General features: G+C 34.5%; 1 protein-coding gene across 1 annotated transcript in view; it reads right to left on the bottom strand.

The window, feature by feature from the left end:
• Window positions 1-22,953, bottom strand: part of LOC139700311 (uncharacterized) — a 74,580-nt gene that overhangs the window by 35,092 nt on the left and 16,535 nt on the right. Inside the window, exons 6-16 of the mRNA XM_071598951.1 lie at window positions 15,488-15,713; window positions 14,417-14,615; window positions 14,106-14,164; window positions 13,883-14,063; window positions 12,259-12,459; window positions 10,756-10,895; window positions 8,862-9,072; window positions 8,215-8,459; window positions 5,114-5,260; window positions 1,550-1,655; window positions 1,270-1,442 (exon numbers count right to left, since the gene is read on the bottom strand). Of these exons, the coding sequence (XP_071455052.1) occupies window positions 1,270-1,442; window positions 1,550-1,655; window positions 5,114-5,260; window positions 8,215-8,459; window positions 8,862-9,072; window positions 10,756-10,895; window positions 12,259-12,459; window positions 13,883-14,063; window positions 14,106-14,164; window positions 14,417-14,615; window positions 15,488-15,713 (1,888 nt within the window). The remainder of the gene's footprint in view (window positions 1-1,269; window positions 1,443-1,549; window positions 1,656-5,113; window positions 5,261-8,214; window positions 8,460-8,861; window positions 9,073-10,755; window positions 10,896-12,258; window positions 12,460-13,882; window positions 14,064-14,105; window positions 14,165-14,416; window positions 14,616-15,487; window positions 15,714-22,953) is intronic.

The following is a 22,953-nucleotide window of genomic DNA, read 5'->3' as shown; positions in this document are numbered from 1 at the left end:
GTCCCCAAAGCCTTAGGCCAGAACTTAGGTGACTTTGGAAAAAGGCAAAATAGGCAAGTCTCAAATGTTCCTCAGGAACACAGCTCTTTTAAGTCTCATGATTAGGAAAAGATTCTTGGAAAGTTTTCTGGAGATTACAGTTACATGACTTTTCCAGGGAAGATTATAATCAATAAAAAAACCCTAGGAGCTTAACAGAGCTTTGAACTTTACCTGCACTTCTAAGGTCGCATAGAAGATTTTGTGTTTTTTTCAGAATTTAAAAATATTTTATTAGCTGAGAACAATTCACTTGCCTGTTGTTGCATGATTTCAGTTTTTCATGTGCCTTTTCAGGATTTTAACATTTTTTTATTAAAGTAGTGTCATCAGCAGAAGGAGCTAATGTTCATCGCTAATTTTGTCCCAGGAACTAAATACAATTTTGGATTCCAGTTAATCAAATTACTTATAGGTTCATGATTTCAATGGTATTTTCAACTATAAGTGGCTCCACAGCTATTTTTAAATGATTAAAAATTAATGATCATGTTGGCCCATGCTCTATTTAATTCCATTTTACAGGACTGAATGAACAATGAAAGCATCATACAGTGAACCCAATAATACTTTTATTACCAGTGATTTGTTCTAAACAAAAACCAGGCGCTATTTTACTAAGTGGAGAGCTTGTTAATGCTATTGGCCAATCCAGATTTCAAGATGTAAGAATGCATGTACCATGACATTTGAGAGAATGCATTAGAATTTACTACAGAAAATTAAGTGCTGCAATAGTGAAATCATTATTGAAATATTGTTTGAACTGTGTTAACTGAAAATAATTAATTCATTGGGTTACTTGCCTTGTTTCCCTATATAAGAGCAACAAGTTTGGCTTATGGGAATTTTTAAATTCTCATACTGCAGAATAACCCATTTCATATCATTTAGGAAAAAAGCAGTACTTAGTAAAACACATAAAGCATCAATAAAACTCAAAAAAGAATTGTATAAACTTACGGAACTGTGTCCAAAATTAATACTTCTTTTAACTTTACTCAGTAAAAATAATGTTTATGCCACAAATGTGATACAAAATTTGAAGTATTGAACTTCTTTATCTTATTATTAGTGTACCTTTAGTTTCAAGGTCTATTCTTTTGTTTTTTTAGTAATACAACCCAGCCAAGCCAACACACTAACTTTATGGCTGGCATAACTTGCAAACACTGTATCTGCCAGTTAACATATTTTCCCATAAATAAATACAGAGAGTATGATGCTCACCTGGTTGCTTCCCTATCCTCAATGTTGTTACATGCATCTTCAAAGTCTGAGAGCACAGCCTGCAAGGGGCATGATGAAAGTTTGGCATGCAACCATTGGTAATTAAAAAGCACCTGACTGAACAGATCTTCAAATCTTCTTGAACGCACCAGGTGATATGGCATTTCTCCAAACTGGTGAAAAAAATTGCTATCAAAGTTTTTGACATGTGGTACTTTTACATGGTTCTGTTTTTCTATAAACCAAACCAAATATGTATTAGATAGAAACAATTCATTACCTTGCGCAAATTATACCGTGAAACTTTCCCATCCTTAGAAAGAAAGACCAAAGGCTGAATTGGTACTTTTCTATCTGCAGAACCCTCCTTCTCTGTAAGGTTGAATCTGCAAACATTTATTAATTTTTCAGCTATGAACTGTATGAAAAACTACATGGACTTCAGGGATTTAATGACTTTACTCTATCAATTAAAATCCTGACTATGAAACCAAATTCACCACAGACAAATTCAGAGTTTAAAACACTGAGATTCATTGGGGAGTAAGGGAAGTAGGCATGGAAGGTATAGATAATATGGAATTAGGGGAGGTAAAAGCTTTTGGCTGAGGTTCCGACCAGAGAAATCATTGCTAGGCCATTCACTTCTCAATTCTGTGGTTCCTGCCATGTACTTCTAACTGTCACACTCATAATTCTCACAAGGCCAAGAAGCACTTTTAAATTGGACACAGAAGGTACATTTTCTAGGAAGGTTATTGACTCATTTCAAACACTTGGGACTTTTTGTAAACTGTACCTTTGTTTCCAGTGCTATAAAATATGAGTCCATCAATAAAAATGGAGACTTTTAATGAATTATTTAGAATTTACCCTCCTAGGTAAAATTATAGTTATACATGCATCATAAGAGAAATGAGCTGATGAAAAATGTACGCTGTATATTTTACTTTCTAATACAACAATATCACGTGATCAGGTAATTAATTTGTCTACAAAACTTTAAATGGATAAGATCATTTTGTACGACCAAACATACTAAATGTATTTAAACCAAATAATAGTCAGATGGAGAAATTTTGCAGAGAAAAAAATTAACTTCATATGCGAGTCCTTTGGAAACACTAGCTAGATGCATTGCGATTTTCAGAAAGAAAGAAGTAGCCTATGGTATGTTCCATGATTTCACAAGAATTTGGGCTCTTGTGGTATTTTTATGTCCATATTAATGCACGGTTTATTAAGAAAATTATTTTCAGATATTATAATTTTAAAATAAGGATGAAAGAATGGGGGAAAGATAATAAATGGAGCTATCAAAGCTTCATGCAAATTAAAAATGAGATAAAATATTGCATAATTTTTTGATAATAGGCATTTTCACTTGATAGAATATATCAATTCAAATTGTTTCTAATGAACTAATTGCGGTTAAATTTTATCTTCCTTAATATCTTCTTAAACCAGACCAATTCATCATACTGTCCATTAATTGTAGTTTTTGTCCGCTGATAAATATGAGATTATAATTTAATTATCTTCATTTCAGATAGCAATATCTATAAAGTGCATATCATACTTTTTCATAACTTTTCATGTTTCAAGAAAATCCAGGCCAACATGAGTTTTCCCAACGCGCTACAGGAGGGATAAAACTGTAGATCGCGCGACGGATTTAAAAGCACATACGTATTAGTTCTTGTTTAAAGTTTAGTTTTATCATCTCAGGAGTTTGAGATAGCGGTACGCGATAGTTGCCCTGCGTTTTCCAGTGTATATATGTTCGTGGCCGACTTTATATTTATTTCTGTAGTGATTTCGTAGATGAATACCGTGACATTTCATACCTTGCGTTCATTACTACGAAAATTTTGTGAGTTAACCAATGGATTTTTAAACTATGTTACTCTCCGCATAAAATACCCTTGCTAACCCATTATGCCATTATTATATGTACGCGAGTTACCTAGAGACGCTGGAGACAAATAAATATATGGCGTCTGTGCAAAATACTTCTTCATAGCTTTCCTAAATAATTGCAGTGGCGATGAGGCACAACGGATTAAATACTACATTATGTATCTATCTTATTGTTGGGTGACATCTAAAATTGAAACATGAGATAATCCCTCTGGTTTTCCTCAGTTTATGATCGGAATGGTCGTTGACATCATAAGAGTGCGATTCCTCTGCGTCCGTTTTCTTCAGCGATCTCAATGGTCCGTTCTCTCTTGAAAAAAGATAAGAAATTGGTGAAGAGATGTCAAACTATATGCTTCCCTTTAGTAGATCACAAAAAGAGCACTACTCGTTCGAGCAGAGTAACGTGTCCAAGATATATTCGTCAATGTAGAAGGGGACACGCCGACAGCATTGCAGCTCCGCTGAAGCAGACGAATGCGGGAAGGGTGAAGGAAGCGCATGAGCACACTCGAAAGACGATACCGCAGTGTTGGAACTGCTGACTAATATTTTCAGTCCTCACGATAGTAATGGTTACGAGACGTGTATCTTACATAAAATTAATTCAAACCGATGAATCTTCCGATGACTTTTGAGGCGCTTGCGTTGACAAACTCGTCTCACTATGGAAGGATGGAATGGGAAATTATTAGGGATAAATATGATGAAAATACCCTAAAAAAGCTCGACAACAGGATTTGTAGAAGTCAGATGGTATTTCAACTAAAAACTACCCTACATTTGGCGGCAAAAAAAGAAAAGGTTGCTCTTCATGTAAAAAATGGTCTTGAAAAGGGCTGCAGAGAAAGTTTGATCATATAACCCTTGAAACAATTCAGTCATAAGTCTCGTCCACATGACAGAATCGAAAGATGAGAGGGAAATGCTATGATTATTAAGTTGTTCACAAATCAGAAAGTATGAATGTTGCTAACTCAGTCAAGCCTCCTAAATAGAGACCAAACTAAGGAATAGTTTCTTCAGCAGATTACAGCTTTGGGAATTGTTGTTTGTGCAGTCACAAATGCAATAACTCAACTGGTAGTTCATATAGCAACAAGTAAATATCACGATGAATTACAAGAAATGTTTTGCAGCCTACTCCTGGAATTAGGAAAAATGTTCAGCAAAACATTGAGGTGAATGTCTAAATTACCTGAAGTGGAGACCTTATTTCTAGGATGTATGGCAAGAGTAGCTATACCAAAGACATTAAATCAGTGTGCCCTTCAGTTACCCAATGAAGGACGCATGATAATTCAAGCTAAAAACGAGTGCCTCCATTTAAATATTTATTGCAAGGAAATAAAGAAGGGTGTTAAACACTGGGGCAACTCGTGGTCCAGATGTCAATCAGAAGGGATTAAATCGCAACCAGAGCCCATGTAAAGGACTGAAATGCCACAGTTTACGTGGAAATGATCATATTTACTTCCTGGGCCCATTAAAAAGCAAAAATATTGACACTGTGGTACACTACTATATTCAGTTCTTTGAAGTTTAAACTCCAAAATCCATTACTGTAATTTCATGTTGCCCCTCTGAGTAAGCAGGAATTCACCTATTATCTAAATTAATTTATCGAAAGTGAACTTAATCCAACTGTACAACAGGCTACCAAATTTTGATCCACTTATCCTGGTTAGACTGCACCTCTCTTGAATGAGATAACCATAAATGCAACCATGCGGCTAGACTTAATCATGGTCCACTATACACATTCGAGTTAGTTGGCTGTCAGGCTATCTGCCTGACATATTTAACAATTGACATTAATTAACACTTCATATAAAAGTACAAAGATTTTCTTTATAACAAAGGAGTTTCTCAAATTGCCAATCCAAATAGAGCATGAAGTGAGAATTAAAACATTTAAACTGACCTGTGTCGTTGGATTTCAGTGTATCTAAAAGGTTTTGGATTTCCTCCTCCCCAAATTCCTGAATAATAATCTGCAATTGAAGAATGAAAGTAGGTGGCCATATTCATATTCTTGAAGTATCTTTCCTTTGCAGTATCACGAAACTGTCTGTAAGTAGCAATATTAATCATTGTATAATAATTATATTTTGACTGAGGACAGGAAAAAAAATTCTTAATTAATTCTTAATAATACAGCTCTGGAAGTCTCCTATATTTTCAAGTACATAAATGGAACACTGCATAGTTGATAGGTTATTAAAAATGTATTAGAGATAGCAAATGCAGTCCACAAAAAATAGCACTAACTTCCCTTCCACATCTACTCTCCCATCTAACAATTCCTTTCCAAGAGCAGACCAGCTATGGTGCATCTCATCCTTCCCTTTCCTTAATTTTTCCATATCTCTCCTAAAGTTGGAACTTCCAATGGCACAGCTCACACTGTCCAGGCACTGTAGCAGGACACATTTTGCAATTATATACTTTAATTTTGGTGGTTTATTGGATGACGCTTAGAAATTGCATTGGCAAGCCCCAAGTCTACCATTTTGAGAGAAGTCCGAACCTTTCAAACAAAACACATGGGTTGACACAAGAAAGCATGTGTTAGGTTATGATGTAGTCCGCCTTCTTATCACATTGCATGATTGAAATTCATTGTAATTTGCAGCAATGTGAAGGTGTAGGTGAAAAACATTTTTTGACATGCACATTGAGGTTTATATGAAATGTTATTAATAGCTCAGTTGAAAGTTTGTGTCCCATGCAAAGAAACGAGTTTTGGGCCTGGAGGCTACCCCTTTCAAGAAGGATACAAAGTTTCATTCTCTCTCGAGACCTCATTGTGACCACATGCACTCGTTGTCAACCTCACTGTTTTTTCAACTTTCATCTTTAGTTTTACGTTTTAGTTAGCTAGATTTGTTTTTAGATTTTTCTCCTTGAGGGTTATTTAGGATTTTAGATAGTTGATCTATAATGCATTCTAAGCATAATCTTCATAGGTTATTTCCGTTTGTAGGCACAATTTAATATTCTTTAGTTTTAATCATTAGTTTATTTTATAAGGTTAGTTCAATTTCTAGATAGGGTATTTTTGTAAGTTAGGCATAAATATCATATAGATTCATTTATATAAGATAATAGTATCCAGCTTAAAATTATTTAATTATACTTGAATTACAAATTTAGTTTACTTATACATTTTATTGGTATTTAGGGTAGTTTAAAAAAAGTGTATGTGTATAGGAGCTGAAGAGTGGAGAAACCTATGCAAGAGTGAAAGAAGCTGAAAGAACATTTATTGAAAATGAAGCTGTTATGGACAATTTCCATAATGATAATATAATTAATGAAGGAACTGATGAAAGCGACAGTGATTAGGGAAATTTGTTAATTGACATATTTAAAAATAAATAAATGTAAAACATGATTTCAAATTATAAATTTCCTACAGCTTTTAAAATATTGAGAGAATAGTGTTAATGTAGCATGGAAAATTGTTCAATTGCAAAAATCTGTTTGCTGAGAGTAATACTCAAGTGTTCTCTTGGCAGTGTTCTGTTGCTGTTCACAAATCCTTCCACTACTGTTGGCTGTACTGTTAAGCCACTGCCCAAGGCCTTTCTCCTACCCCTCCTCTACCCCTCTCTAGCCAAATTTTCCCCCATCCATGCCATCTCCTGCACAGGTTGGGGCCACCAGCTTTCAACCGGACTATACCTTCCCTTCTATGTTATGAGCATGGGTTCATTAGTTCTTTGATTTTCTTACATATATGTCTGGGTTCGGTTAAATCTGTTAATAGGTATCTGAGCCAAACCTGGATCAGACATATACAGATACATTTTACTGAATGTGTTGAAGGCCATTCAATAGGGGAGGGGACAGAAGACTGGAGGATAAAAGGATAGTGAATACATATTTTTAAAGAGAGGAGGAATTCCTAAGCTAATTTAACTGTGGGAGGGATAACGGAGATAAAGCAAGCTGGACTGTAACTATGCAAAAATCTAATTTATAATGAACGTGTCATTTTTCTATCTATATTAAACTTAACATAAAATCTGTACATTAGATACTTATTCTCATATGTGTTAAACCCCTATTTCTAATTGAACACAAACTAGTGGGTTGGGTCACACAAAATAACTATAAAATTTAGTTTCATTTAAATAACCAGAGATTTCCTTGAAGCTCTATTTCCTGAGGAGTGAAGTAGTATGTATGAATAATCACCCACAGTAGAAAAGTCCATGGACTTAATCTAGTTCAGGTGAACATTTAAAATTAAAGGTAATGCGCATTTAAAATTATTTTTAGTAAGCTGTGAAATGTATTTATGGTTACTAAGAATATTTTATTTATAAAATCTGGGAATTTCATAGTTAACTAATCATTTTCCTAGCCTGGTATTGATAATTGTATCTCTTGATATACAGCTAAGAGCTTAAGTAAGCCAGTTCCTACATTCCTTTGAATTAATATTATTCTCTTTATGCTGACCAAAATCAGGTCTTATTCCTTGTGAACTGAGCACAGTATTAATTTTCATAGTTAATAGCACTTCCATATATTTTCCCAGAATTTTATATACTTGCATTTGCATCATTGTCAAACTTAAATTGCTTGTTTGCTATGATGTTATGCCAAAATTTTAGGAAATACATACTATATGAAAATAGCCAAGATAAAATATGTATGATCTATGCTCGATTTATATCAACAGATTTCTCATATTTTGCTGTCTGTGAATTTTATCTAGGTATAATTTGTTTCTTCATGCTGACAGACAATGTTTCCATAGAAGCTGTACAAATGTGCGCAATAGGTTGTCTTTATTGCAGCACAGGTTATAGTTTAGTTTGGGCAGCAATTTCAGTGAAACTGATACCCACCATATGATTGTCTGGGAAGTGATGCTATAGTAGAGTGGATGGGTTCCAACACTTGGAGCTGTTATAAAAAAACTAAAACTGAAGACGTCAAATTAAAAATACACCATGAGATTTAAAGATAGGCATGCTTTGAAGGGAAAAGAATCTATAAATTCATGAATACCTATGGTACCAGTTGAGTACATTTACTCCATCTGCTTCTCTTTCTGACAGATAGTTAGGTAGATCATTACGTATTCTTGTCCACAGCAGAGGGGGTATACGCCTTACTGGTGGCATGTGATACTGATATACATCATCTAACACACGGTCATCCAAGGATATCAAATCCTCCAATTCTGATTCAGACAGCCCACTTTTGGCAGCAGTTATGTATGCTAGAGCATGGAACACCAGTATGCGACCATGCTAAAATGGGGAAGAAGGCATACTGTTGATCAATAAGCCAATATTATCTCTTTTATGTTATTATTACACACCCACATATAATCTTAAACATATCACGATGCCTAACTATTTTCTTAATGTAGCACTGCGACAAAGAACACGCAAATTCAGCTGAAAGAGTTCTTAGATAGGATTTCCATGAGAGCATTAGCTGTTAGAATGGAAAACGTATTCACAAAGCTATTGAAAATTTCCAAAGTGATAGCAGTAAGTAATTCAGAATATGCTAAATGGAAGGGGTGTACCATGTAATTAAGGTTCAACATGAAGATTTCAGCATTAGATCTGTTAGTTGAGTGACCACCAATACTAAAATAGGGCTTGGCACTTAACACTATATATAGAGAAATAGTATCCTTTTACCTGCTTTTCAATTCTTTCAAAGAGCATCATAATGGAGTCCATTACAGTAGATGCAAGATGCGTTTCCTGTGGTTTAGTGTAGCTCCTCCAACGGCAAACTTCAGCAAAAACTAACTTCACAAAAATGGGCAAAGAACATTGTCCAATAGCATTTGCCACCAATCGCCATTGATAATTGCTCAAATCCCTATGGGCTGATCTCATCCACATCCTAGAAATAAGATATGGCACAAGTAATAATATACAAATGGAGATGGTAAATGTACTTTACATTTCCATTACATGTGATGGTAATGGATATGTATTGCTAGTATCCTAAAGTAATTGTTCACTTTAATTTGAAAAAAAAACATTCTACTCATACTAAAAATTAATGAAAATTCCTGGCCCTTGGCAATAGTTTAATGATTTCAGTACCTCAAAGTGTAATTTACAGTGACTAACTCCACATATTGAGTTATTCTTGATTTTAGTTTAATGATAAATCAATATGCAAAGAATGGGCTCAAAATTTAATTTTTATTGTAAAGTTTTGTAATACCCCAAGCCATGGGGAATCAAGTATCTGGACAGCATCAAGAATATAATTTGCCTTGAATTCCTTTCATCATCACTCCCCAAGATTTCTTCTCAAAAATTGAAATGCAAGTCAATGAACTTACATGCATAATGCAGAACTGCCATTCTAATCTGGATCTCATTACAGATTTTTTAAAAGGAGAAAATATAGAATTTGCATTTTAATTGCATAGCCTAAAATATAATTTAAGTCCAACATATTTATTCTAGGCGCCATATATTAAAAAGTAATCATTAAATATATCGCCATGTTCTTTATATAACAAGCATTATGTTTTTTATGTTTATAGATTCACAAAATTCTCAAATAAAGTAATCTCAAAGTCATAAAAATCACAATGATCATGTCCTACTAATACACAAGTGGGAATAATGTCACTTATCTCTCCCTCTTTTTCTTTCTATGGATTTGGGTGGTCAAGCAACCCAACATTTAATGCACCCGCAACCAAAGAATCATGTGATCTCTCTCCTTTCCCCCATGTATAGGGTGCAATCAACATTTTTCTTTGCTCTAGTAAGTAAATTTAAGAGATCCCTATTCTTATATTAATGAGATTGGAGTATAAGCAAAGTTTTGTGGTCTCCTATTATTTAAAGCTCCCCGAAATTTTTCTTCCCCTTGCATTCAAATTCTTGAAACACATCCGACTTAATATAAATGGGTTCATTAGGCATTTCTATGGCAACTGATCATTGGGAAGCAAAACATATTTCAATGCATTGTTTGAAACATTTCAAGGGATAGGTGGGAAGCTAATGGCAAAATAGAATGCTCAACCTTTAGGTACAATGCAGTTCAAGTTTGAAATATTGAAGTGATTCTTTCATATTTGATGAGTTAAAGAAAGTGGCTATACAAGGACGGATAACAATTTCCCAATTTAATCAAGTTGAATGAATTCAGAATTGGTATCATCAAAACCAGGAATCTTTTAATGTTATAATGAAAAACTGGAAACAAATACAATCCTTGAAAGTTTCAGCCCATTATTTCTGATTATTTCCATTACATAATTTCGTGAAATTGTCTTAAGTTTTGATCAAATTTCAAAAATCATGTATTTGAGAATTTTTTTTCTTTGAACCAGTTCTGAATCCAGGAAATTTGGGAAGGAGTTCAATTTTTTCTGAGCATTTTTTGTTAAGTCCTGAAAGTTTCATCCAAATTGCCCTCATCATTTTGCAGGTAATTTGTATCCAAAATTAATAATAATCATCATCTTAATTGGCACTTGCTCCTCATTGGATGAAGCTTTATATTAATAAGTAAAGGTAGGGGCACTGCAGAAGATGGGATCTCATTGAAACTCACCTGATAACCTGCATTGCAAGATCTTCCCCAAGATCCGTTACTTTTATAAAATTCTCCTCTATATCAATCATTCTTCTCAGAAGGTGGTAATCTCTTGATACCTCTGGATTGTCAGCCTCTTCAGCACAGGAAACCACCAACTATTAGGAGTATTCACTTTTAAGAATTTATCCACACCCAAAATGAAACTTTATGGGAAATGAGAAATACCTCAGGGGTCTTGGATCAGAGATCCATGAGTTCCCTAGAAGTGTTGGAATGGAGTTTACAAGTTTTTGAAACAGGTTGTATATTAAAATACAGTAATATAAAAAATGCATCTGCTTCAAATTGTGAAAGTAAACTTTTTTTTCAAGCCATGAACATTCTAAAGCACAAAATCAAACAAACTGGAATAACATGGATTCGATTTTACCTGACTGACTTATTGATTGCATTCAAAGACAAACATTATGTGCACAGTTATCAGTCTACTGGGAATTCAGAAACACCTTTAAAATCATTGAAAAATTCTGCCAAATATCTCTCACAAATATAAAGTATCAAACAAACAGTAAAGGTATTCTAGCAAATATTTTTGTACAAAGGAGCAACACTTTTACTCTCCAACAGGTTTCCTCTCCTCAGTATTAATTTTTCTTTTAATTAAATTATCTTTGTCTGGACACTTTTATATGTATTCAGCAATATTTTGGAATTTAATAAGAAATTTAACCTCCGATATAAATATCCTAAAAAATGTAATATAAAACACGGCATGAATTTCTAAAATCATCAAAAGATGTTTCATAACTAAACTATGTATGTATTTAAAATGCCTCAAGAAAGTGCAGAAAAAAATCGTCAACAAACTTCACATTAATATACATTTTTGTCAGCAGAGAGTAAATTTGAGTGGCTAAAGAGAAATCAAAGTGAAAATGATGTTCCCACAAATCTGGGCAACTATGCATTTCAAAGGTGAAAGTAGGTATCATGTTTTCACAAAAAGTAGGTAACTCAATTGGCACAGAGTATCCTTTCCATCCCTATTTGATTTTTGGAACAAATGTCCTGCCATGTCTCCTTTAAGCTAAAATATCATTTCTCCTTTCATCACTCTAGTAACATTCTTTCACCTTCACTTCCCTGTTCTTTCAATATATACATATATGTCCCCAATGGCGAGGCTACCATCTAAGGTCCCTCTTATTAGGTGAACCAGGGATAGGAATAAAGTTGAATGCAATGATCACTTCCTAGTCCCTTGAAATCAAATATGAAAAATTTAAAGTCAAAATAACCAAGTAGCAAATTATCAATGAACCACAACTATATTTCAGAAAATAATCTGACATGAACTGAAGTTGAAATATGGTAACTACATGTATACTTAAGTATCTGTAATCCTTGAAGATTTGTGCTCTGAAATATTTTTCCCTAATAATTTTGTTAGGGCAATTTTTCAGCTTGATGCAAATTGACAGACTTCAATGATGCAAGTGTGATATCTGGGGTACATACCTTGCAGTGTGGAGGTAAACGAGTTGGTAGCCATGACACTTTGTTTGCTCCTTGAGCTCCAGTAAGCTGGTCTACAGAATCAAGAAATAACAGCAGTGGTTGTTGAGCAGATGCAAAAGTTAGCAGGTGCTTAAAATGGGCCATCAGTGGGACTAGGTCATCTGGGATATCTTCAAATGGCAACATATAGTTGTATGAAATCTAAAAAAAAGGAAATACTCATCTATACATTGAACCCTGGTAAGTGAGTCAGAGAGTCAACAGAAAATAAATTCTTGCAGTTTGTAAACCAGGTTTAATTGTGTGTAATGGAATACAGGAAGAGATAAAAATGTATATAGTTAAAAAAAACCTTTAAGGAGCATAATTAACATAATCTGTTGATTAAATACCTTGTATTCAAGGAAACTGAAGTGGATGCCAGGCCAGTAACTTTTAACAGTCATCTGCTAATGTTCCTTACCATTCAAACACATTTATAAGTGTAAAAATCATTTGCCTTGACTGGGATTCGAACCCAGATCTCTTGATTTCCAGCTGAGTTCTTTAGCCAGTTAAGCTACCAAGGTGTCCTTGTACACTCCAAAATTTTAGGAGCCTTTAAGGAACAAAATGTTGTGACAAAATACTGTACATACAATGTCACAAGTATTCATAGTCAAGCACATTGCTCCACAGTCCATGACATCAAAGCCACCATTTAAACATTAGGGTATTTACCTTTGACTAATCCAAAGAAACTGTGGGAGATGCCACACCAGTAACTTATAACAGAATCATCCACTGAAGCTCATTACAATTATTTAAACATTAGGTAGCAGATCAATACAGGGTCTGCTCCAAAAATAAGCAGTCTTTATCCATTATCTTTTGACTCAAAAGGCATCAACCACTAAGAGTTTGTACCTCAGGGAAAGACAGTAAATAATAAGTTTTATGAGGAAGTCCTCAAAAGGCTGCAGAAAAGAGTGTGATGTGTAAGGAAAGAGATCTTTGACAATTGGAGGCTGCACCATGATAACATGCTTTCCTCGTATCATATCACCGCCATCCTGGTGACCACACTCCTGACCAGGTTCAAGGTGGCAACCCTACCCCAGACGCTCTACAGTCATGATGTGCCACTGCCAGACTTTTTTTGTTGTCAAGAATAAAAAAGAGCTTGAAAGGTAACCATTTTGGAATGCTGGATAATATCAAAGAGCCTGTGGCAATGTGCCTGAACAAGATTCCCTTTGATGCCTTCCAGAAAGTTTACTGCCACCGGCAGATGCACTGAATTCAGTGCGTTGATGCGTAAGGGCGCTATTTTGAAGAATTTCAATACTTAGCACTCTGATCTGCAATATATTTTTTGAAAACCTTCAATTCAGAGAGAGTTTGTTTCACTGGGTGTGTTTAGAGATACATCAGGTGTCTGTTCAATTAAAAATAATTCAAAAATATTCAATTCCGAATACAAACATTGAATTTGAACTCTGGCCATTTTATTGGAATTTTTCTCATACTCACTAGGAGAATACGAAATTCCCCTGAAATTTTCAAGTTTCTAGCTCGAGTAAAAGTGAAAGGACTCAGTGATGTGAAATGATGTATGCATGATTAACTAAACAAAACTAATTACCTGCTGGCATATGGATATTAATGTTGGGGTGAGGGCACTGCTGTCAGGAGTAGTCCCAAGGAATCTAATGATACAGACTGGTCTTGTGCCTGCAAACCATTCCGGGGTCATTGATGCTGATTTGGCAAGGAGCGAAGTTTTCCCGCATCCTCCCTCCCCATGCAACACCAGTGGAGGCCTCCTCTCCTCATTGGCACCTGCATTACCTCCCTCTTCCTCTAGCTGGTCACCCACCATGTAAATGTGAATTCGCTCTAGGTCATCTTCCCGGCCATAAAACACCTGAAAAGTAATACTGATCAGTTTTTTTCTTCCCTTGAGCAACATATGAAACGTGTTTACCAGTTTGTCTACTTTTTTAATTAGCCGACAAATGATATTTTACAATGTTAATTTTAGAAATAGGTATCTCAGTAAAAATACCTCCATGCTTAGAGCTCAGGATTGATTAGGAATATTCCTTTACCAAGTCAATAAGTGATTATAAGCCACTTTTAAATATTGAAGAGAGCCATGAATGTCACTGATACAAACCTTAACAGAATTATTGCATGCATGCAAATGCTGAAGGATCTCTGTCACAATTTGCCCTTGAGCACTTGAGTCCTCCTTCCTCATGGCACGATCCACCAACTTGGTTATTGATCGATAAAAATGAGTCAGAAAATGAGATAAGTATTCTTCATGGGTCTCAGTGTCTAAGCCTTCTCTTCCAATCCATTCAACTGTGTACCTAAAAATTTAAGTAAAATGAAATTATCTTTGTAAAAATAGTTGACCAAATTGGAGGCATAGAAATAAAATCACTATTTGCAATGGGAATAATAGGTTTGATTATCAGGTCTTTCATTAATATACTCATTCATTTTTATCATAACTTGATGTTCCTCATCCTTTTGGCAGCCATATTAGTATTTCCTAAATTAAGGAGATTAGCTGAGTTATGGGGGACCCTAACACAACTGTTATTTACCACCACTGGTAACTTTTTCATAGGAAAGATAGTTACTTCTAAGGCTATGTTGCATTTTTATGTATATATATATATATATATATAATAAAAATGGTATTGGAAGTCCAGCATTATGCCGGACTTCCAATACCATTTTACCTCCAAGAGGCATTCACCCATTAACATTTTTCCGCATTCATTTTCCTCAATGGATTCCCTCAAATCTTCTCTCCAGTGACTATTCCTTCCCATAACCTGATCCTACCCATTCCTAGGGCTTCCAAGTTAATAAAAGCACCTGAGCAGTTAGGTTTCAAGCATGTCCATTGAAACATTTATGCTAATTACTGGGAAAACTAGTAATTCCAAGTCAAATACTGTATGTAGCCCAATAAAAATCTTTGAGTCTGCCCTTAAATGTATACACCAGTTCTACTGACAATACCAAAGGGAAAAAGTTATCATTAAATTTCACAGGGGATACAGAAATGGTATTATGCCAGCAACATATTTCAGAACTAAAAATAGGATCATAGGAGGTTACATGGATATACTTTCATGACTCTTGGCCAGGTCATTACTACCATAGCTGGAAGTATCATTCTACTCAAGGTTTCTCAGAGTGAGAACTGGTCATTTAATTGTAAACCAACCTTTGCAGATTGCTGGTCTCTATTTTGGCTGGTAACCTTTCATCACGTAGATTGCCTAGCAACTTTGTTGCTTCAGTGTCAATGCTTCGATTGAGGATGTCAATGAAAAGAGAGGCTTTCCTTAAGTTTTGAAGATTGATGTTGTTAATGTAGCGAACATATGCCAAACAGTGATTCCTGGTGTTTTTAACACTCAAAATTCCATTGATGACTTCTCTTTCTGTCACTAAGAATAAAAATTCCATATTTTAAAATTAAAACTGTGATTATATTTCAAAATGGTTATAGTCAATAAAAACAAATTCACTCATCATTGATTGCTCATAATTAAAGCCCAATAATTTATTAACCAATTTACATCTTGGTTAGGGTTATTTAAATATACCAAAAATTGAGATTAGGGCCAAAATGGTGGAGCTGAAAGCTATTTTTTTTTAATTTTAGGTACAAGAGATATTGATTTTCAAGATAAACTTCTGCATGTTACTTCTAAAAATTGTTTAGCTAGGAATTATTATTTCATTTTCAATTAATAAGGTCAACAAAAAAATTACATGATAACCATTATTGTGGCTTCATATTATTGAAGGTTAAATAGAGTTTCTTTATGAGGAAGCATTCAACTTTTGCTGAGGGCATTAACGCATTAAAGTAATAATAAGGGATTATAATAAATTATTAGAAAACAATGTTAATTAGGTTCTAAAGAAATAGGAAGGCTAAAATTAACATTATTGCAACTAGAACAGTTTACGTTTTAAATAAGTATTTTAAACAATGGTGGAAATATTAAATAACATGCATCATGTAAAGATGCTTTTACAAGGAGGAGGTAGTTGATGACAGGGACCTTAGCAAATATGCCAAGAAAAGACCAATAAAATTTGTAATGGCCCATTATTGTGTGGTTCTGAAACTTGGTTATTGAAGTGAGACAATGAGTTTAGATTAAGGGATTTTGAGCAGTTGGGGTGACAGAAGAGGGAAAATTGAAATAGATAGAAAGAAAACAGATGAATTCTGGGCTTGTTAGGGAGGAAGAGATGATTTTTTAGATAAATTCAAAGAAGGCTGGAAAAATAAATGCAGGGCATATTGAGTGGCAATAGAATGTTAAGACTGATAGAGGGAGGATGTTCAACATTTATTTTCCCCGAATTAAATCTATATCTAAACATAAATTCCCTAGTTGATATAAGAATAGCTCTATTATTCCATTTTTTAAAGACTTATATGGATGCCATGTTTACAGTTATCACTCAAAAGCATTAATTCATTACTCGTTAATTTATCCAAAGTCTAGATTAATATACTTATTAAAATAGTAAATAATTTGCTTATAAAGAGAGGAATAACTTTAGGCCTGGTAAATCTACTATTAACAACTAAAAAACTTATATTGCAACAAATATTTGGGACATTAACAAATGATATAAAATAATAATCTGACTCCTCCAAAGGGGTTGATATTTAATCACAAAATTCTACTACTCAAACTATAAGCCTAGAGTTTCCACATTGTTCTATTGAATGGATGGAAAGTTAGATATTTTAACAATTGAAATTTTGTTGCACTAACAAATAACTCATCAAATATAGCCAATTTACAATACGCTTGGTGTACCTAAGGTTCCTATCTTGCTGTTCCTTTAGTTAATAAATTATAAGGGTTGTTCCATAAGTAGTGGTTATAAGTTTATTCATATAATTTATTTATTTTTTAATTGCCTAATTTGATGTGTTATTGATAGTGTAATATATAATGAATATGTGGAACAAGTTTCATTGATTTGACTCCAATATTGCATCAGCTGCGTCCATTGTAAGTTGAAACATGTTCAACTTACAATGGTAATATTAGAGGTAACACAACAAGCACAATAGCCTGCATTGAAATTTTATTTTCTCTTAAACATACAATTGGCCAAGGTCTTTGTAATCAGACCACATAGGGATTACCTCTGGATGGAAACCTCTAAACATGCCTCGAATAGATAAGGATGGATTTTAAAGATATCGACCAGGCAAACATATAAGGACAACGAATACATGGAAATTAGCAACATGGAATGTTAGAACATTGTTGAAACCGGGTATAATGATTGAAGTTGCCAATGAAATGCTGAAATAATAATAATAATAATAATCTTTATTTGCCCAGAAGACACTGACACAGTGTAATAGATACATCATATAAGTGTATAGGACACGTCATATGTACATATAGATGTTAAACAATGATGAAATTCAGAAAAGCATGACACAATAATAAATTTTTTGCATAAAATATATTCCATATTCAGTATGGTTATTTTTTCTCCATGAATTCCATTACAGAATTAAACTGTTCTTTCCTTAAAAATGATATTAATTTCTTTTTGAACAGGACTGGATCCTTTACGTACTTAAAATCGTAAGGGAGCCTGTTCAGTGCAAGGAGGCCCATTGATTTAGGCCCCAGGGATGTATTTAAAGTCCTGCAATAAGTTTGATGCAGGTCTCTGCAGGCTCTGGTTTGGTGGCAATGAACGTTGTCATTTGTCATATAATTGGATATATTACTTTTAGCGAAAATGCATACGACATAAATGTAAATACATGGAACAGTCAGAATATTTAACCTTTTGAAGAAGGAAAGACAAGGTGCATTGTAGGGAGCATTGCATATTAATCGTATTAAACATTTTTGAGCTTTAAAAATTGAATCAGAATGAGGGGAAGAACCCCAGAACAGAATACTATAGATAATTAAAGAATAAAATTCTCCGTAATAAATTGAAAGTAAGATATCAAGGCTTACAGATTTCCTAATACTTCTAATAAGAAAGCAAATGGAATTTAACCTGCTACGAAGATTGCATATGTGTTCATCCCATGATAAATTTTTATTTATAACAACTCCCAAAAACTTGGATCTAGAAATTTGAGGTACACACGTTCCCCCTAGGTCAATGGCCAATGAAGCAGGGGCTTTATTTTTATTAGAGAAGTATATGAGTCCAGACTTGTCAGGGTTGAGTTTCAGAGAATTTTGTGAACACCATTCACAAAGAAGTTCGGAAACTCTAGCTGCTGTCGAGGTCAAGTTGTTTAACGATGGTGCTGATACAATTACGTTAGTGTCATCAGCATATAAAATTGGCTCGGCTCCTGGAACTGACTGCAGAACTTTTGGTAAGTCATTAATGTAAAGTAAAAATAAGATAGGGCCCAAGACTGAGCCTTGGGGTACACCTAATGTAACTTCTTTACTAGGAGAAGTAAAATTAGTACTGTTCTTTGACAAAATAACCTGTTGGTGCCTTGCGCTGAGGTAAGATTTGATCCAGTTATAAGGGATACCTCTGATGCCATAGTGTCCTAATTTGGACAAGAGTAACTGATGATTAACTAGGTCAAAAGCCTTGGAAAAATCGAAGAATAGTCCCAAGGTTTCAATTCTATTATCAAGATTTGAAAGTATTAGGTTTACGAGGTGATAGGTAGCTGTAGATGTAGATCTGCATTTCCTAAAACCGTTCTGTGAGCCAGACAAGAGATTAAAAGATTCAAGAAATGATGTAAGTCGATTATGGAAGACCTTTTCAAATAGTTTCCCTATCTGGTTTAATAAAGATATTGGACGGTAAGAATTCATATCCTGCTCACTACCTTTCCCTTTATAAAGTGGTACAACTTTGGCAATTTTAATGGCATCAGGAAAAACACCAAGTTGTAGGGATTTATTAATTAGGAAGAGTATCTGTTCCTTGATAGAATTAATTGATTTTTTTATCACAATCCCTGGGATACCATCTGTACCAGGACTACTTTTGTTAGGGAATTTTTTAATGATGTTCATCAGTTCCAGTTCAGTACAAGGAAGCAGGTACAATGAATTAGACAGGCTTGGGATTAGAGGATAATTAACAGGAATTGGAGTATTTGTAGTAGTCTGGTGGGACAAGTAGAAGTCATTTAAGTTGGATGCCATTTGAGAGTAATCAGAAATAACATTACCGGTGGAGTCCTGTAATTTGAAATCATGATGATTATTGATAGAACACTTAGCTTCCTTGATAATCTTCCAAATTTCTTTAGATTTGTTATCGGCATTGAGAATTCTACAGTTGTTAAATGTTTTTTTAGCCAGTTGTAACTTTTGACGGTACGTTTTTTTCAGTGTTCTATACTCCAAGCAGTCTATCGAGTTACATTTATTTTTATAAGAGATAGCTAACTCCTTCATTTTTTTCGAGAGGCATCGTATTTCATCGGTGACCCAATGGTTTCTAGTATTTAAGGACAAGTTTCTAGTTTTGTGGGAGACCAATGGAAAACAAATGTCAAAGTAATATTGATATGAAGAATAAAAATACTCAAATGAGTCATTGTATGATCTGAGTTGGTATAAATCAGACCAATCATGGGACTTCAACATATAATTGAAGATAATAAAGTTTTGCTCTGTAAACTGCCTTTTATAATTTTTTTTGCAGTGACTAGGAGAAGAAATTAAAATCTTGCATAGAAGAGGATAGTGATCTGATATGTGGGAATTGATTACTTCAGTATTTACTTTTCCCAAATCAATGTTTGTTAAGATATTGTCTATAATAGTAGAGGAAAGGCCGTTTACCCTAGTGGGTTCGGTATTAGTAACACAAATGTTGAAAGAGGTAAGGATATCTAAGAATTCCTGTTTGGCTTTGGAATTACTTGCGAAATCACAATTAAAGTCCCCAGTTATAATTAAATTAGGTTTTGGTATAGCATCATGAATTAGCTCTAATAGTTTGGCAAGTTTGTTAAGAAAAACACTAAAATCACTCGAGGGAGAACGATAGATAGATAATAAATGATATGCGACATTATTTACACTGAGACCCACGACACAGGACTCGAAGGACAACTCTTCATTGAGAAAATCCTGTGAGAAACAGGTTGGGAAAAGGCGCACACACTGTGAAACTAGAACCAATACACCTCCATTTCTATGCTTTGAACGGCAAAATACATCGGCGATGGAATATCCAGGTAGATTTAAAAATTTCAAATCACTTAATTTCAACCAGTGTTCATTAATACAAAGGACATGAGGTTTATATTCACTCATCAGGACCTCAAGATCCAGCAACTTGTTACTAAGACATTGAATGTTAATGTGCAGGACCTTGAGGTACTTCGCTACCCTGTCGATGTTGTCGGGCGTGTCTTCCAAAAAGAATAATTTCCGACGTGCACATATTTGGGCCAAAATGAAGGCTTTATGAGGGTTTCCCGTAGCTCACTATTCACTGAAATGCGGAAGGAGGCATGGTTGCCGCGGGTCACTTCGAGCTTGACAACTTCCATGACCGATGAAGTATCCAGATCAGGAATTTCCTCTCGAACATATTCCTGAATAGCTTCCACAGTTGTGCTGGAGTTGAGATTCCATACATGAAGATGCGATCGTCGTGGAATACCTGCGAGGGAGCACATCTTCTCCGACGATCCTATCTGGTTTGAATATTATAGCCCTACAGGAAGTGAGATGGGTGGGAAATGGTAGAATTGATAAGAAGAATTTTACAGTACTATACAGTGGACCCAGCCATAGAACTGGATTATATGGAACTGCTTTCATGATTAATGCAAGGATAAGAAACAGTTTGATGAATTTTGAGCCATTAGGGGACAGACTATGTAAAATAACCTTAAAAGGAAAATTCTGTAACATCAGCCTTATATCAGCTCTTTCCCCTACTGAAGATAAAACAGAAGAAGAAAAGCAAGAATTGCATGATAAACTGGAAAGAGAATGCCAAAGAATACCAAAATATCAAACAATTATCATTCTTGGAGATTTTAATGCAAAAATCGGTATGGTAGACTTCTTGCATTCTGTAGCAAGAAAGTACTCATTGCATGATGTGACAAGTGAAAATGGAAGGCTTCTCTGCCAGCATGCTCTGTTGCTCATGATCATGATCATAAAGAGCACATGCTTTGAACAAAAATATTCACAAAGGTACCTGGAAAATGCCTGGGACAGGAATTGTGAATCAAATAGATCATGTGCTGGTATCCATGGGACATTCATCTTCTATATTAGACATAAGGTCTGCACGAGCACCAAATTGTGACTCTGATCACTATCTAGTGAAAGTAAATTTTAGAGAACAACTAGCACTCTTGGATAAGCTCAATAGGCCAAGAGGGGTTAAATGGAATAGTAAAATTTTAAGAGATCCTGTGCAAGCTTTGAGGTACAAAGATGAAATAATTAGAAAGTTGACTAGGAATGGGGAAGAACAGATGGAGCAATATTCTGTGGAATATCAATGGACGAGAATTTAACAATCTGTTCTTTCAACTGCAAAGGACATAATAGGTAAAGCGAAAGTAAAAAGGAATGCAGATTGGTTTGATAATGAGTGTAAACTTGCAATAGAGGAAAATAATAAGAATAGATACAATATGTTGCAAAGGGAGACTAGATTAACAAGAGAGAAGTATAGGCAGAGCAAGAAAGAAGCTGATAAATTACTGAAAAGAAAGAAAAAGGAGTACTTAAAAATCATATGTAGGCTGTAGAAGAGCTCAATAACGTTATGTGGAAGGATGTGGAGGATCATTTGAAGGCATTGGGAGTTACAAGATGGAAGGAAAAAGCAAGAACAAGAAGTGAATGGAGGCATATCATAGAGGAAGCCAAGGCCCACACCAGGCTCTAGTGCTGCAGATGATGATGATATATGGATTTCACATTAAGCCATTGTACATGCCATAGCATAAATTTAATTTTTTCCATATTAAATGAAGCAAATGAATATTTTTTATCATTCTGTATTGAACAGGTATGGTACATTCAAAACCATCTAAACCCTGTTCAACCTGGATGGCTTAAATATTAAACATGACATTGACTCTTATTATTATATTCTAATATAACAGAAATGCTTATAGTGACTCAATCAATGGTGCCAATTTACATGCATAGCACTAAATATAAGTGAATGCCATGAAATATTCACCCGCAAACTTTTTCCAATATAACCATCATCTCAGACTTCTAATGACCCAATTTTTAAAGGTGTATCACTTATTTAATACTCCAGTTATAAACATAATCAATATTTCAAATTCTGGTTCTCTGTTGAACATTCGACTAAATTTTATTGCCAGACAAATGCTGTTAGTAGCGAATACAATATGTGTGGATTATTTATTTTTAAATACATCAATAACATCAATTGTTTAGAATGTGTTATTGCTCCCTTGCTAAGACCAATTTAAAGTACCATTCCCTAGGTTGGTCACCCTGTCACAACAACTATGAATTTGCTCTAGAACCAATGTAAAACAATGAATTGTGGCTTATAAAACAAAAATCATCATTATAATTGGTATTCCACACATTAAGGTAGGTTTTGGATGGATCCAGCATATAAACTTACCTATACAACAATATAATTACTTACCTCTCCTGACAAAAAACACAA

This window comes from Hetaerina americana, unplaced genomic scaffold (genome assembly GCF_022747635.1).
Source record: "Hetaerina americana unplaced genomic scaffold, ioHetAmer1.1.p SCAF_10, whole genome shotgun sequence".
Lineage (NCBI taxonomy): Eukaryota > Metazoa > Arthropoda > Insecta > Odonata > Calopterygidae > Hetaerina > Hetaerina americana.
This window is presented reverse-complemented; position numbering and strand designations above follow the sequence as displayed.